Source organism: Hoplias malabaricus, chromosome 1 (genome assembly GCF_029633855.1).
Source record: "Hoplias malabaricus isolate fHopMal1 chromosome 1, fHopMal1.hap1, whole genome shotgun sequence".
In the NCBI taxonomy this organism is placed as follows: domain Eukaryota; kingdom Metazoa; phylum Chordata; class Actinopteri; order Characiformes; family Erythrinidae; genus Hoplias; species Hoplias malabaricus.
In genome coordinates this window covers 9,821,129-9,838,135 of record NC_089800.1, presented here as the reverse complement: position 1 = coordinate 9,838,135, position 17,007 = coordinate 9,821,129, and the positions used below count along the sequence as shown (strand labels likewise).

At 40.5% G+C, this 17,007-nt stretch overlaps 2 protein-coding genes across 2 annotated transcripts; one reads left to right on the top strand and one right to left on the bottom strand.

Annotated features, from left to right (window-relative positions):
* Positions 1–274: 274 nt before the first annotated feature.
* rpl21 (ribosomal protein L21) lies at positions 275–3,026 on the bottom strand. The gene is made up of 6 exons (XM_066646284.1): positions 2,947–3,026; positions 1,836–1,914; positions 1,664–1,725; positions 1,372–1,484; positions 847–997; positions 275–398 (listed from the first exon to the last, which is right to left on the bottom strand). The coding sequence occupies exons 2-6, from the start codon at positions 1,900–1,902 to the stop codon at positions 309–311; spliced, it is 483 nt and encodes a 160-aa protein (XP_066502381.1). The 5' UTR covers positions 1,903–1,914; positions 2,947–3,026; the 3' UTR covers positions 275–308.
* A 5,770-nt stretch (positions 3,027–8,796) lies between these two features.
* usp12a (ubiquitin specific peptidase 12a) lies at positions 8,797–14,802 on the top strand. The gene is made up of 9 exons (XM_066646271.1): positions 8,797–9,085; positions 10,517–10,597; positions 10,701–10,914; positions 11,724–11,956; positions 12,403–12,479; positions 12,595–12,678; positions 12,834–13,031; positions 13,300–13,378; positions 14,050–14,802. The coding sequence occupies exons 1-9, from the start codon at positions 9,038–9,040 to the stop codon at positions 14,149–14,151; spliced, it is 1,116 nt and encodes a 371-aa protein (XP_066502368.1). The 5' UTR covers positions 8,797–9,037; the 3' UTR covers positions 14,152–14,802.
* Positions 14,803–17,007: the final 2,205 nt, after the last annotated feature.

Sequence of the window (17,007 nt, the reverse complement as noted above, 5' to 3'; positions counted from 1 at the left end):
CAATTTACCCCTAGACAAGATTTAATTTGGGGCTTCTAGCGGTAACTGTATATGATAACTGAACATATTCTGTACTTGCCGCACCATTTCTTCTTTAAAATTTAGAGCACAGATCTAAGACTTCAAAATCACATCCAAAGAAAGTAAAAATGTTTCCTCAAAACTGATCAATTTTTACAATTTCTAAGCCTTCTTGTAATCTGTACTAATACCTTCCTATATCATTTAATATTAACGTTTTTAAAAATAAAAAACCCACAAGGAAAAAAAAGGCTTTGTGTATAAACAATTTTATTTTGTAAGCAGGTTTATGCCATGAACTCGTATGGGATGGGCTCCAGCAGCTGGGGCACGTTGTTCTTGGTGCTGACAAAGTGGGCTGGACGTGGGGCCTGGGGCTATAACGATAGAGAAAACAAGAGAGAGAAAAAAAAAAAATTAGTGACCAACATGGATTAGTGTATTCAAAAATACCAGAAGAGCGCTGAGTGCAAAGCAGCCTGTTTACAGTTTGGCCCATACAGAAGTTCCTGCAAAACTCCTAATAAGAAATTCAATATTTTTAATACATTAAGCCAATGTTTAAAAAAATAAAAAATTTGGGACTTGCTGCTTTCTTGTTCTTCAATCTACCACACATTACCCCCAACCCTCCACAAAATTAGTAACTGTTGAACATCAGCCACAAGCGTTTGGAGAGAGAGAGAGCGCAAGTAAGGATATCAAACAAGGGGTCTCCTGGACTGGGACTGACCACGACAAGCCTAAATCTTTGGTCTTCTCTTTTGGGTTAGCAAAACATTGATGCTTGATGTGTTGAGAAAATTATGACAAGGTTGGCCCTACCTGACGTTTAAGCTCCACCCAGGTATTGGCCAGCTTGGCCTCCGTCTTTCTTTTCTCATTCTCCTTGACGCGCTGCAGGAAGCTGTCTCTGCTCTTGGAGTGCTTCACATGCTCGATGCGCACATTAATTCTCTTTGCCAGGATCTTGCCCCTTGAAGAACAACAGAATAAGTCAATATTCTCCAATAAACTCCCATGTGAAGTCATTCAAGACTGACTTCAAAGAAATGTTCCCTTATCGACAATCTGATGTAGACATGAGGCAGTCTGACCAGGGTGCTTAAGGTTGACTGCTTTTCCCCACAAGAATGACCACAAAGGACACAGAGATGCCCTCATGGCAAAGTGAAAATGGGGTGTAAAAGCATAAAAAAAAAAAAAAAGAAATTGAAAATTGCAGCACCAAATGTTAACACTTGTACAAACTTGAAAGAAGCAAGTCCTTGCAGTTAAAATGCTACAATTTGCACAAATTAGTTCATCCAATGACCACCCATTAAAAGGCTATTCCAGAATGATACTTACTTGACCTGCTTGTTCACAATGATGCCCACAGCATGCTGTGTGACATTATAAACACGTCCCGTTTTTCCATGGTAACACTTATGAGGCATGCCCTTCTGAACGGTTCCTGTGCCCTATTAAAATACATGTTTTCAGAGTTACAAAGCAGTACAAGATCAACACTTCCCATATTTTATAACTTGATAGCTTAAAATAGTTCATTTGAAAACTACACTTAAATGCATCAAATCTTATATCATGATTGTATGCACAATTTCAGCTTTTGAGTACATCAGTCACAAAAGATGCTCACCTTGATATCAACAATATCTCCTTTCTTGTAGATACGCATGTAAGTGGACAGAGGAATTGGGCCTGCAGCAGAAAAAAGAAAATTTTCATTTTCCTGCTAACAGATTTACATCAGCTAAACAATCTTTCACTAAAGGCAAAATTTAATCCTGATTTTTAAAAGAATAACTCACCATGCTTGCGGAATGGCTTGGCAAACATGTACCTGGTTCCCCTCCTCTTGCCTCTTGTGTTCGTCATGGTGCTTGATTACTGCATAAGAAAGAACCATCGATAATCAGATATGCATATATTTCATGTAAATAAATGTTGTCAAATTTTCTACAGCAAGTTGTATAGGATTACTTTGTCTGTCCTAATCATGCAGAGAAAGAAGAAGAAAAAGTGGACATCATAATAAATAATGTGCTCCTCTGGGTGTATTAGAAGTCAACACTTAAAATGATTAGGAAGTGTCCTTGCAGATGAGCATACAATATCACGATTAGGTAGTGTTGTATTCAAAACACTATAAAATAACTGTACATCCATATTTCTGGCCATTCATTAATGCGGCAAGATAGGGGGCATCGAGGAAACGTATTGAGAGTTTACCATATCGCTAACTTCCATTTCCAAACCTTGTCCACTCAAACACTTAAATCTTTACAGAGTATCTGCTGAATTTGGTTGTTTAAACTATAATCGCCCATTTCTAAATAATTTTCTTATCGATTGCTGCTGTACTCAACATTCATTGGGGAACAGCCCCAAAAACCTGCTGCCGAAGCAATGCGTGCGCTCAAACAACCGTTTTAATTTACAAATTCATCAGCAGGAACCAAGATCAGATCAAACCTATTGTATGGGGGATTAAAAGTGAGTATTAGGCAGACATACATTAGAACCGGGCCTATACTGACACTAACACTCACTCCAAATCAAACTGTGTCAAACGTTACAGAACGAGTCACCGAATCCATATTACAGTCGCCTTTTAGGAATCTCTATATACTGTGCAGTGTACCAAACATATAGGTTCATCACTGTCGCTACGATTGAAGACGTTTCCCCGTGTTTTATAGCATAACCCTCAACTTGGTCTCGCCTCTCGCTGGAGCCACATGTGAGCCACGCGAATAGCGAAAAGCACGAACTCCATATTTACTGTTTAAAATACACTCCTCCCGCACCATACAAACCCATACACCGTAGAAACAAATACACGACCCATACAGACCATCACGGCCCCATTTACGGTACAAAAAAACGTGTTTTACAGAGAAAACCCGGAGCTATCCTTACCCCGGTAACTCGCAAGATGGCGGGTAAGTGCAGAAAGAGAACGAAGGGGTCCTGCCGCTGTGACTTGTGCAGCACCAAAGGAGTCTGCGCCAATTGCCTGAATAAAAAAAAACCATAACAATCAACCAACAGTGTTCACCTCAACGACGATTACTGGAATGCTGGTGACATCCCTTCAATATGTATTTTAGTATGCTCTAACGGCTTAATAATTTGTGGGAATGAGATATTTATTCTTTATACGACTATGGGAACGACTTTATACAACATGGTAAAACAAAACACACAAACAAACAAAAAACTTAAGGTGTGTGTGTGTGTGTGAGAGAGAGAGAGAGAGAGAGAGAGAGAGAGAGAGAGAGTGTGAGTGAGTGTGTGAGTGTGAGTGAAATTAGACAGTAAAAAAGAACAGTCCCGGGAAAAACAGGACGTGTGGCAACACTGGTCGATAGTGCATGGGAACTATTTAATAGGGTATAGCAATGAGATAAGCAAGGGAACAATTTGATGTCAATTACAAATCGCGTTCCCACGTCTTGTAAACTTGTTCCCATTCGTTATTAAGTCGTAACCACACCTTATTAAGTCATGCTCACATATTAAGTAATTCCCTCATTAAATATTGCATTCCCACACCTTATTATCAGTGGTGGACAAAGTACACAAACCATGTACTTGAATAAAAGTACAGATACTCAAGGTAAAACTACTTCAGTAAAAGTAGATGTCCTCATTGTAGATTTTCACTTGTGTAAAAGTACAAAAGTATTTCCCTTCAAATGTACTTAAGATCAAAATAAAAATACCATGACGTATTATATACAGCTCCAGGGGCCTGGAGGTTGTGGGTTCGTTTCCCGCTCCGGGTGACTGTCTGTGAGGAGTTGGTGTGTTCTCCCCGTGTCCGCGTGGGTTTCGTCCGGGTGCTCCGGTTTCCTCCCACAGTCCAAAAACACACGTTGCAGGTGGATTGGCGACTCGAAAGTGTCCGTAGGTGTGAATGTGTGTGTGTCTGTGTTGCCCTGTGAAGGACTGGCGTCCCCTCCAGGGTGTGTTCCCGCCTTGCGCCCAATGATTCCATGTAGGCTCTGGACCCCCCGCGACCCTAAATTGGATAAGCGGTTACAGATAATGGATGGATGGATGGATGACGTATTATGGCTCAATATCCTATTATCATTTTTGTAACTAAACTCATGCTTAACACATTGTAGGTGAAAAGACTCTAGTGCCACTCTTCGTTTCCAAGTCTTGTAATTGAATGTCATTAATTAGTCTGACACTGATGAACACAGCAGAAATGGCCAAAGATTAAATGCAAATGATGTTATATCAAGTATTATATACACCCAAGGTGCGGCCCTCCAAACCAACAGAGGCTACTATCTCCTGAGTTTTATGCCCAAGTTATGCTTCTGTGTTGAACTTATGTGTGTGTGAGATATAACCCTCCCCCCCACTTCCCAAAATCAAGTGTGGAACTCAAGTGTCACATACTCCTGCAAGCCTGTTGGCATGAAACGAGTGAAGACTGGGTGCGGCTCTTGTGCCACCACATCAGTAGAGTCGGGTTCCCCAACCTCAGGCAGGATGGGGAAATCCTGAGACACTGAGGACTCATGCTGCACGTGTGGTTGGACATCCACCAAACAACGAGTCCAGAACATTGATTATGGCCTAGGCTGTGACACTGCCTACCGGCGTTGCCTCCGGCCACTTTGAATGAAAGTTGTATGTTATAATGAGGAATCGCTGGTGGTGCGGCACACTATGTAGCTCACCGCAAATGTCAAGTTGCAAATGCTCCCAGGGGCGAGACAGCCAGTTCTGTGGTTGCAAAGGGGGGGGGGGGGGGTACAGGTGCCCTGGTTTTTCCTCTGAGGAGACAGGCGGTGCAGTCCCTGACCAGGGATTCAATTTCCTTGTCGATGTTGGGTCAGCACAGAACATTGTGAACTCATTGTTTGAGCTTGACTATGCCCAAGTGACCCTCATGGGCCATAGCAAGAACATAAGCATGTAGGACACTCTGAACCACAGTGCAGAGCCCCCTCAGAACACAGGTGTCATTTCAACTGGACAACTCATGTATTACCCTGAAATACAAAGACAGTTCCGCAGGCACCGAATGAGGCCAGGCCTGTCTGATGTATGTGGAAAGCTAAAAGAGAATGGGATCGGCCATTGAGTCATCTTGAGGCTCTTGCAGTGACACGGCCTCGCTAAGTTTCATTTGGTTGGGTTTCCATACAGTGGGTGAGCTGGGGATTGATCATGATAGAAAGTCCACCACGACATTGTCTCTGCCTGTTGTGAATAGCAGGCAGTAATTATACTGTTGTAGGTGGTCAGCCCAGCAGCGAAGGCAGAGTGGATTGTGACCAGTGCCTGACGTGGACAGAAGGGTGGTGAGTGTCTGATGGTCCGTCTGTAGAGAAAACTCAGGGCCATATAAGTACATGTGCCAGCGTACACGTGCCCAAAGACATGCTAGAGCCTCTCGATCTACGGCTGAATACCTCTGTTCTGAGCACACAAGAGGCCAAAGCGATTGGCCTCTCCACATCCCTTTGTACCTGGTCTCAGGACAGCACCATGCATCAGCACGTGGCATCGCATGTGACGAGGGTAGGGCTGCCTCGAAGTGGGCTAAGATTGGTGGTGAGGTTAATTGGGCTTTCAGCCAAACGCACAGCATCTGAGCAGGATCGTATCCAGGGCCAGGGTTCATCTTGCTTCAAAAGCTTTCACAGGTGGGCTGTCCTGGTTGAATACTATGGCAGGAAACTGAGATATTATGCCATCATATCCAGGAAGGAGGCAACCTGAGAAGACGTGGTGGGTTTAGGGATCAGACCTATGGCCTCCGTGTTAGAATGAAGAGGGTAGATGCCCTTTGCTAAGAGGTGGAACAACATATAGTCAATAGTGGTTGCAGCAAATACAAACTTCCTCCCGTTGAGGATAATGGCCTCCTAGATCCACACCATCAAGTTGGAAATCCAGGGTGATGCATCCACCTTTTTAATTATGTCAGTTGCCAGCATGTGCTGGAGCTCTGCTGAGATGTTGTCTCACAGTGCCAGAGGTGAGTAGCGGAGGGGTTGAAAAACTGGCGTCCTAATGGGATCCACCAGGGGCTGATAGGTGAACACAGTGAGACAGCCCAGACCATTGAACAGTGTGGCCCATTGATGGTAACAACAGAGGCTCTGTTCTCCCTATTACAGGTCAGTGAAGCATCACAATAATTTTGAAGCTGCAATTTTATGGTAAAATATTACATAGTGTTCCTCTGTGTTTTGTATACATAGTTGCAGAGTATAGATTGAGCTATTTCTGCAATTCTGAGATACCTGTTTCTTAAATAGGCAACGGTTTTGTTTTTCTGTCTTTTTGCCTGATACAAATTTTTTCTTTTGGACTTGTTTAACTCTCTGTACTGATTTTTGTGTTTTGGAGTATTTATTGTGGTTTTCACCTCGCTTCACATATTGTGTTTAATAAATCTTCAGCTGACTCTCACACTCGGTGAGTGATTTGTGACATCTACAGAAACATAAACCTTGTAAATCAATGAATATTATTTACTGATGACTCAAAACAGCCCAATACTACACATTACAAATCGTTTAGTTAATTCATAAAGGTATTTCTTGGTTTCAAGTGGAGAAACATTTTCAGTTGTTTTAGTGAGGCTGTGTTTGTACGTCTCCTAGCAACGGTGCCGCTGCTTGTTGCGCTGAGATATGTGCAGAGCAGGGAGATTTGTTCACACATTAGGATTTTATTCACAAACAGGGCCGTCACTTGTGATTAATGATTAGGGGGGCTAAGCTTCAACCAAGGGGGTCTGGGGTAATTGCCTCATAGCAGCAAATTTCTTTGATGAGGTACAGATTAAGTAAAGCCACAAATAGCTTTTGAATAATCATCTACAGATAGAAAAACAAAACCGAGTTTTGAACAACAATTAATGAACAACTATAGGACATAAACATCAATTCAGTCTGCCCTAAATACTGCAGTGTTTAATGCATGAACATTTTAACTGGCTTTTTCAGCAGGCTTACTTTACATTCATTAATCATCAGGTTTCCTCTGCTAGCATAATGCTGTTTCAACTATTGCATTTCAGTTTGTCTTGAAATTACACTCACTGTCAGGAAACTCACTAGATTTTCTTGTGTGCATAGGGTTGCCAACTTTCTGAAATCAAAATAATGCAGAGGCTGGGGGAATAGTGTGTACTTGTAAATCCTTTTCGACCATAGTCAATCAGATAAAGAATTTTGTTGTCAGACATTTATTAATTCAACTGCCATCAGGACTGTCAGTAGCCTTTTAGCATAATTTGTCCATGTATTTTGCAAATGCTGTATTACCAGTTTTAAATAATTATTATTTTTAATTGTTCATTAATTACAATAAGATCTATAAAGAACCTTATTGGTCTAAGAGTCTGAAAGACAGTCCATTCCCATTACATTACCAGATGTCCAGTCAAAATTTCATAGAATTAATTGTTTATTTAGGACTCATATTTCTCTTACACTCTAATTAATGTTAATCTATATGAAAATAGCTAATGTGATTTTTGATTTAAAAATTTATCTGTGATGTGTTGAAATGTAGTTTCTCCAGGACACATATGGAGTAAGATTACTGTCAAAAATAAATGTGTGCATGCTCATCTATATTCCTACGTAAATATTTAAGAGACAAAAGTCTGTTGTGTGCGTTTTTCTTTACAAATGTAACTTCAAAAATATAATCATAAAGACTTGAATTATTATGGGTACGACTTCTACATTATGAACACAAATTGAAAAGTGAGAAAACACTGTCAAAAACATGGACTCACTGGACTCACAGGCACAATGCATCCAGCAGACGACATATAAAGACCATTTATCCACAGCCCCCAAAAACAGGTCTAACGACGTACATGTTCACACATAAACCAAAAGGAACGGCAGATTTTCAGAACATAGTGAAGTATAAGTAAGATGTCTGACTTTGAAATGTAGTAGAGTTAAAGTAAAAAGTCGCCCAAAATGGAAATACTCCAGTAATGTTCAGATACACAAAAAACTATTTAAGTACAGTACTTTGTTACTGTCCACCACTGGTAGGGAGTGTCAATAACAAAACCTCATAGCACCAAAACACTCAAATGAAAAGCTACATTGGGTGGGGCTTAATGGACAGGCACCCATCAATTTTCAGGGATTTTTTAAAACAGCCATTCCCGTACCAGATTCCAGTTTTCAAACATTTTCCCACTTTCCTATTCTGTCCATTGTTCCTAGACCAAAAGTCACTGTGTAAATCTTAGCAATGTTAAAGGGTATTCAAATTTAACACAATGTTAATTTAACACTAATAGTGTTGATTTAACATTTTAAATTTTAATTAAAGAATTTGTTGTGCAGTTTCCCTCTTTAAGATAGACAAGCCCAAGGTCAAGGCTGCCCAATAGAAAAAGAGGGGCGTTCCAATTAGACAGATTTTTGGTTTCGGTTTTCTGGCTAAATTAGAAATCCTGATTCATGGAATATCCCAGAAGATATCTCAGTTAGCCAATTTAAGATCATTGCTGAGGATTGTGCAATCGGAATGTGATCCTGTGTACCTCTGGACAGGCCAAGTTATATGAGTTATGTGTAGAATATAACCCCCCCACCAAAAAAAAAAAACACAAATCAACATCTCTTTGCACGTACCCAAACGGTTTGAAGACTGTGACGTAATACCCAGACCTTGTTCGGGCTTGTCACGTGACTTTTTCCCCGACGCGGACTCCAAAGTAAAGCAATGTATCGAATCGCCGGGATTCAAATGAATCGAATCAGTTTTTAATCTGAATTTCGAGTTGAATACCAGTAGTTACTGCCACGGATTGAGCTTTTAAAAACAATATGCTGCTTACGGACGTATATAGTTGTCGTTTTTATGTGCTTCTTGGTTGTGTATTGCGATCTCTTTGAGTTTAGTTGTTGTTTATTCGTTTGACTCTCGAGCACTAAGACCTGGCGGGTCGTCTTCGCCTCCGCGGTGCAGCGTTTGGGTGGAAGATGGCGCTGGGCGAATGGAAATCCTAATGACAGTTTCCAAATTCGCCTCTTTTTGTACCATGGTGAGTGGAATTTAGATTGAACTCTGCCCGATTCTTCTCTGTGGTCTGTAGAGATCCAGTATTCACCGCATAACCGTTCGCTGTTGCTATTTCGGCTTTAAGAAAGGTCAGAACGGTGTTCAGCTCTTCTGGGTTGCCAGATTGTGCGGTTTTGCTGCTCCGAACTACGTTTTCCTCTCATGTTTTTCATAGAAAAGCGTAACCATACTCAGATTTTGCAGCAAAATGAGTTTCATAAATGTTCCTTAATTTACATCCGTGTGTGATTTATTTGACCCAGTAACCGCAAAGCGCTGCTCTGCGGTTTTAGCTCCTCAGCTTGAGCTGTATTAGCTTTACGTTGGACAACTGAATGACAGGATAGAGATATATTCTTCAAAAGTCAGTTTAAATGACAAAGATATGAGATAATTCTCGTTTACCTACAGTGTAGTAGTAGATAACAGTAAAACCGACATACCGACATCATAATAACTGCAAAATTTGACAGGCTCTTTTCGATACAGCAATTAGCATTTTAAAGGGCCCAAATCACACACTTATTTCTTCCCCAATTAATAGGAATGCTTTTTTTGTACAATGCCAATTTCCAGCCTGCTTTTATCCATTGGAATTAAACAGAATGTTTATTAATCCCAGTGGGTTCTGTGTGATGTAAGTAAATGAGGTTGTGGTTGTTTTTGCGTTTCATTCATAAAGCTGTCTAGGCTGAAACACTCCTTTTAACGTCAGTGTGAATAGGTGGTGCTAACTGCTGTAGGTTGAGGATGTGGATATATGATATTTGTGACATCACAAAAATCAGTACTTTTGTTGCAGTCCAGTATTAGCCCAATACAGACGCTGGTTAGAAAATCTGTATGTCCTTTTTTGCAGCTCTGTTTCCATGGAACATTATGGACTGAATAGTATAAAATGAATGATGATAAAATATTTTCATGCTACGGGAAAACTGTTTTCAAAATCAAGGCTTTTTTTTCAAGGTAGTATGCTTTGAAATGTATGTAATTGACGGAGTAAATCTGTGACCACAGGTGCATAAATGTGACCACAGAATAGGAAGATGAATTTTACACTACAGTCAGATTTTAGGAATCTCGGTCATGTAAATAACTGCATCTCATATTTTGGTGCTGATACTGAAGGATGGTTATTTTTTTGTGTGATGTTACATGTGCAGAGCCACTGTACCACTAATTCCTTAGGCCCAATTTTCCTGTTTAAGTAAGAATTTTCTAAAGAGTAAACACCATTAGCCTTGCATTTCAGTTTAATACTAGTTTAAGTCTATGTCTGAGAAACTGGCACCTCATGTTTTAATTAAAATTTTAATAGTGCATTTTACTGTCTGTATATTGGATGCAGAGTCTATTTTATTGGGTGAAAGCTTTTCCTTCTCATAAAGCAGTTATATTTGTGTTTGTGTTACAGGGCGCCAATGCCTCCGCTTTGGAAAAAGAGATTGGCTCGGAGCAGTTCCCTGTCAACGAGCATTACTTTGGACTGGTCAATGTAAGACATAAACATTTGTCACCCACCATCTTTCAACAGTGCTAAATATGTTTCCCTTTGGCTCTGTTTGGATCTTTGTTTACATGTGGGTTTTGACCTGCAGTTTGGAAACACCTGCTACTGCAACTCAGTGCTCCAGGCTCTTTACTTCTGCCGGCCTTTCCGAGAGAAGATTCTGGCATACAGGAGCCAGCCTCGCCGCAAAGAGAACCTGCTCACCTGCCTGGCTGATCTATTCCACAGCATTGCCAATCAGAAGAGGAAAGTGGGAGTCATCCCTCCGAAGAAATTCATCACAAGGCTACGGAAAGAAAATGGTAAGAGAGACTGGGGAATGGATGGAGATGAAACTATAGAGAAAAATTGTGAGGAGAATAAGCAAGAATTAGAAATAGGCATGTTAAAGTGAAAGTATATTGATTGTGTATTAGTGCTTAATGCCGAAAATGCAGATTTGTGTATGGATGAAGTGTGTTATCTTTTGTTATTTCCAGAATCTGGCTTTTCTGGCCATGAATGTTTATACATACAGTAATGTGCAAAAGCCAAAGACAACTATTTATATATTTAATTTCTAATTAGAAAGTCTGTTGAGTACATAGCGCTGTGTTGTTGTCTCAGAGTCAATGGACAGACATAACATCTGTGATATTTATTTATTTGTCTGTATTCCCAGTGCTTGATTTTCTCAGAGAAACTTTTGTTTTATGTAATGTTTATTTGATGAGGACAGTTCTGGTGGTCTGCCAGGGTTAGGGCTAGTTGTTAGGAATCCTGTCTCTAAATATATATATATATATATATATGTGTGTGTGTGTGTGTAATATTTATATGTAATATTTGAATTTTATAAACTGCTTAAATGTATTGAAGGGGTACTTTCGACAATAAGCATTTTCTTGTCTGTTCTGTATTGATTCTCCTCAGAGAGTAGTTTTTTCTGGTGCATCTATTTTAATTACCAGGAAACATATTGTTTGTGTTAATGCCCCACAGAGCAGCAGGCAGATATTTTTTTACTTGTTGTTTTTGTGTAGGTTTATTAACCAAGGTTAACCACTGGGTTTTGTAATTACAATGCCGCAGTATGTTATAAACAATGTCCTCTCATGTCTCCCCACCACAGAGCTGTTTGATAACTACATGCAGCAGGATGCACATGAATTCTTGAACTACCTGCTGAACACTATTGCTGACCTACTCCAGGAGGAGAGGAAGCAGGACAAACAGAATGGGAAACTGGCCAATGGCACGCTGGAATCCCAGAAGAATAACAGTACCCCACCTGCCACCACCTGGGTCCACGAGATCTTCCAGGGCACGCTGACTAATGAGACGCGCTGCCTCACCTGTGAGACGGTAATCACCTTGATCATGATTTCTGAGTTTTATTGGCAGAAACAATGAAAATGCATATTGTTTAAGTATGGTATGATTTAAGAGATTTTTTGTATATGCTAGAAATGTCTTAATTTTAAAACACTTTAAATTAAATACAACCCAAATATTTGGCTCAGAAAATGTCATTTGACATATAGTTTTACTAATCAGTGAAGTAATTGTTGACAGTGGCTTCAAAAATAGAAAACCTACAAAATATACAAACTGCTATCATGTTTTCAACAAATTTTGTCCCAATTGAGTTCTGTTTTCTTTATGGTAGACATAGTCTTTTAGTAAATGTGTAATACCTCTCTGTTCACTACCGTTTTTTCCATTAAAATAAATTAAATCTAATTTAGTCAGTACATATGGCATTAACCGGCTTTATCATTATGTTGTGTTTCTATTTTAATGTCCTACAGATAAGCAGCAAAGATGAGGACTTCTTGGATTTGTCTGTTGATGTTGAGCAGAACACTTCAATCACACACTGCCTCAGGTCTGTGTTTCAGGACACACACACACACACACACACATATACACACACACATATCAGGACACCCCTTGTCTTGGCCAGCCCTGTGCTAACTATGTTTTTTTACTTGTTTCTATAGGGGCTTTAGTAACACTGAGACCCTCTGCAGTGAATACAAATACTATTGTGAGGAATGTAGAAGTAAACAGGAGGCACACAAAAGGTGAGAATTCCTCCTCTGAAAAGAGTCTACAACAGATTTGACTGAACAGTAATGAACTGTACATTGCTCTGCCTGATCATGTTAAAACTAAATTTGGCGAATATAAGGAATTTTATTTTTGTGTCTCTATTTGGTTTGGTTATCTTCATATGTAGAATGAGGGTGAAAAAGCTGCCCATGATCTTAGCCCTGCATCTGAAGAGATTTAAGTACATGGAGCAGCTTCAGCGCTACACTAAACTAAGTTACCGCGTGGTCTTCCCTTTGGAGCTCCGTCTCTTCAACACATCCGGAGATGCAACCAATCCGGAGAGGCTGTATGACCTGGTCGCTGTGGTTGTACATTGTGGAAGGTTAGCCTGAATTATTAATTATTATTTAAAAGAAAAATAATTGTGATTTAACCATATGAGGGTAGTTAAAAATCCTCCCCTGGGAAATTTTGAATTGTCTAGCTTTTCATATTACCTCAAACCTGTAGTTAAAACAAAATTTTGGGGAGGATTTCTAGTGTTTTGGGGCTGCATTGTGTACCTCTAGAATGGCTCAAGTGTTCTGAGCCATAACCAGCTGGTAGTTCTTCCCTGATGTGTTGTTTCTTTTGTCTGATTGTGTTTACAGTGGCCCCAATCGTGGACACTACATTGCTATTGTAAAGAGTCATGACTTCTGGTTGCTGTTTGATGATGACATTGTAGAGGTAAGCTGGATCATCTAATCGTGTGTACAAGTAATGAAGTCAGTATATACAGGGGTTAAATAGAGTAGAATGCACCAGAGCAGAGCTAGTGTGAACAGCAGTGGAGCTCCTGTGAGTTGAATAGAAAATGTTAAATACTTTACAAATTCTTTATGGAATTAATTTTATATTTTAATTTGTTAAACTACAGAAAACCTTTGGTCACCTACAACTGCCTCTGCCCTATTAAAATATAAGCAGCTGGTGTAGTGTTGTGGGTAAGAACCCGTGTCCACTATGCAACAGACTAAGGTTTAAATCTAAATGGGCTATCAAGAAAATTACATTATAATCACTCTAGAGAAGCCTGTCCGCCAAGTGCTGTAAATGTTAAATACAAATCTGTATAAAGTGCTATCTAAGTAAATGATCTATTTATAGTGTAAAGGTCTTAAATGTGTGTAATTACTGATGATAGTTACACTGTAGCTTTATATAAAAAAAAGTTATTATTTAATATTGGTGCCAAAGACTCTATAAATAAATGAAAATAGATTGTTGCCAAATTTTCGTCTTCTCCCACTTCTCCCACGTCTTAAATCCTAGTTTAAACCCTTGATATGTCCCAGTTTTTCAAATTACTATGGCATGTGCATTTATTTTGAGTGATAATAGTTTGTGTCTCTCCACAGAAAATTGACGCCCAGGCAATTGAGGAGTTCTATGGACTTACCTCTGAAATTTCCAAGAATTCTGAGTCGGGCTACATTCTCTTCTATCAGTCCAGAGACTGAGGTTGTTCAGAAGTGTGACCCTTCATGGACAGTGGGGAACAGGCCTGGCCTGTTGCATCTGTACTGAGCAGGCTAGCTCAGTTGGCACAGCTCTGCCAAACCCTTCCTCTCACCCACTCTTCCTTATCCCAGTTCCCCGCAAGTCTGCTGGACACTGCGCACTTACAGGGTTGTCTGAACGTCATGTAAAGGTTGTGTATACGTTGTGAGAATGTTTTCATCCCACTGATAAGAGTCATCATCAGCAGAAATGTGTTTAATGTAATGGGTTGTAAGATATGACAGGTGTCCACTGTCCAATCATGCTGCGACCTTTCTAAAGCCTGTGAGTTTGATTTGACCAAAGGCTTGTGCATGGGGATATAGGGGTGTGTCCTAAAGAGAAGGGAGGGGCTAAAAGCTCATAAAAAATTACTGGGGCTTTGTGGGTTAAGTATTTCTACCTTGTACAAAGTGGTATTTGTATAAATATTATGAAATTATAATATTCCTGATATAGGTGAAAAACAAAGATTGAATCTGAAAATATGTATAACACTATGGTGCACTTTTGATACAGTTTTGTAGGTGTTGGCAGGTTAATGTGAGGGTTTGCTTGAGATGGCCTGTGAAATAATTTTCTGTTTTAAAGAAAAAAGAAATAAAGTGTATAGTACGTACATATGTCCAGATTATTGTTGTTATTATTAATCATTCATTATCTGTAAGCGCATTATCCAGTTCAGGGTTGTGGTGGGTCCAGAGCCTACCTGGAATCATTGGGCGCAAGGGTGGGATTACACCCTGGAGGGGGCACCAGTCCTTCACAGGGCAACACACACACACACACACATTCACTCACACCTACGGACACTTTTGAATCGCCAATCCACCTACCAACACATGTTTTTGTACCATGGGAGGAAACCGGAGCACCCGGAGGGAACCCACGCAGACACAGGGAGAACACGCCAACTCCTCACAGACAGTCACCCAGAGCGGGAATCAAACCCACAACCTCCAGGTCCATGGAGCTGTGTGACTGCGACACTAGCTGCTGCGCCATCGTGCCGCCCTATTAGTATTATTATTATTATTAATAATAATAATAATACTATAATAATAATCGCTGTCACACAGCTCCAGGTCCCAGGGTTGTGTGTTCAAATCCCACTCCGGGTGACTGTGGAGTTTAGTGTGTTCTCCCTGTGTCTGCGTGTGTTTCTCAGTCCAAAAATGCATGTTGGTAAGTAGAGTAATAAGTGTGAGTGAAAGTGTGTGTCACCCTGCAAGGGACTGGCACCCCTTCAAGTGTGTGTATCCACCTTGCGCCCAGTTATTCTGGGTGGGCTCTGGACCCACCACGACCCTGAACTGGGTAAGCGGTTACAGACTATGAATGAATTAATTAATTCATTACATATCTTTTTTGGGGTATGCACTCCAATTTTGTGAATGTATTATTTTGGCTGATCTGTATTACTATTTTTGTTGTAAACATGCCGTGCATTTGAATGTTCCAACTTCCATGTTCATATACATGTGCTTTTCTTATCAGTGCATGCATTCATGCCACAAAAGGCAAGCTTTGCTTAAAGTTATTTATATAAAGAACATATAACCAGTGTTGGTCGGCACGGTGGACGCAGCAGCTAGTGTCTCAGTCACAGCCCCAGGGGCCTGGAGGTTGTGGGTTCGATTCCCGCTCCGGGTGACTGTGAGGAGTTAGTGTGTTCTCCTTGTGTCTGCATGGGTTTCCTCCGGGTGCTCCGGTTTCCTCCCATGGTCCAAAAACACGTGTTGGTAGGTGGATTGGCGACTCAAAAGTGTTTGTAGGTGTGAGTGAATGTGTGTGTGTGTTGCCCTGTGAAGGACTGGCGCCCCCTCCAGGGTGTATTCCCGCCTTGCGCCCAATGATTCCAGGGAGACTCTGGACCTACTGTGACCCTAAACTGGGTAAGCAGTCACAGATAATGAATGAATAACCAGTGTTTCTTTAAAAAAGTTTCCTAATAAAAGCCAGCAATCAACCAAATTAGATGTTTGAAAATGCAAACATAAAAACACGTGATTGTTCACCCCTGATATTACTGAATTTAGTCACAAATGTTGCTGTTTACTAATTGCTGATGTTATTGCTGAGTATTGAGGTTGAAATATGTAATGAGTGTCACACTTGAGACTGCACCCTTGTCCTCCTGCAGTCCTCATTTACATTGGCTTGTGAGAGGATGGGTCCTATTTCATTTTGGTATTCAATGGGGCATGCATATCTGCCCTCTGAGTGCCCTTAAGCTGACAACACGCCTCAAAAAAAGCTTTACAAAACAAATTGTCATTGAACATGTTGTTCCTAAAATATAAGCATACTTAAAACATCTTGACATAAGTGTCAGCACTTAAAAACCAGTCAGCATCAAGGCAACGTCTCACAATAAACAATGCAGTGCTCTGGAGGAAAAAAACTGAACTACTGCAGCTTTTGTACCCAATATTTTTGAAGAACAAATGAGGACCCACCAGAGTTGAGGTTTTTATTTTTGCAGTCTTTGAAGTCTAGGAGGAGGACTGCAGGGCATAAGGAACCACACTTAAAATTTTAGAACGATGCTGTTGTCTGGCCATCGTTCTTGACTGAGGTGCTCTAGCTCAGTTTCAATTGCAGTTTCCACCCACTTTGTCCCAGGTCTGCATCAGCAGATAGATAGAGAGCTGGCTCTTTTCTGAATTACATTTTGGCTTGTCCACGGATGACTCAACCTCAAGGCCTCACCTTGGTCATCCTTGATCCAGCGTGTCTCAACTCACTGCTTGTTAGACTTTCTGTGACAGATCTTTGAGGCATGAAACGCTTTGGTCATCTGTTTCCTATCACTA

Coding starts and splice junctions, on each gene's coding strand:
- rpl21 (XM_066646284.1), bottom strand. CDS start 1,902: ATGACGAACACAAGAGGCAAGAGGAGGGGAACCAGGTACATGTTTGCC. Junction 1,726..1,835: donor CAAGCCATTCCGCAAGCATG/GTGAGTTATTCT, acceptor TTTCTGCTGCAG/GCCCAATTCCTCTGTCCACT. Junction 998..1,371: donor ATTGTGAACAAGCAGGTCAA/GTAAGTATCATT, acceptor TTGTTCTTCAAG/GGGCAAGATCCTGGCAAAGA.
- usp12a (XM_066646271.1), top strand. CDS start 9,038: ATGGAAATCCTAATGACAGTTTCCAAATTCGCCTCTTTTTGTACCATG. Junction 9,086..10,516: donor TCGCCTCTTTTTGTACCATG/GTGAGTGGAATT, acceptor TTTGTGTTACAG/GGCGCCAATGCCTCCGCTTT. Junction 11,957..12,402: donor GCTGCCTCACCTGTGAGACG/GTAATCACCTTG, acceptor AATGTCCTACAG/ATAAGCAGCAAAGATGAGGA.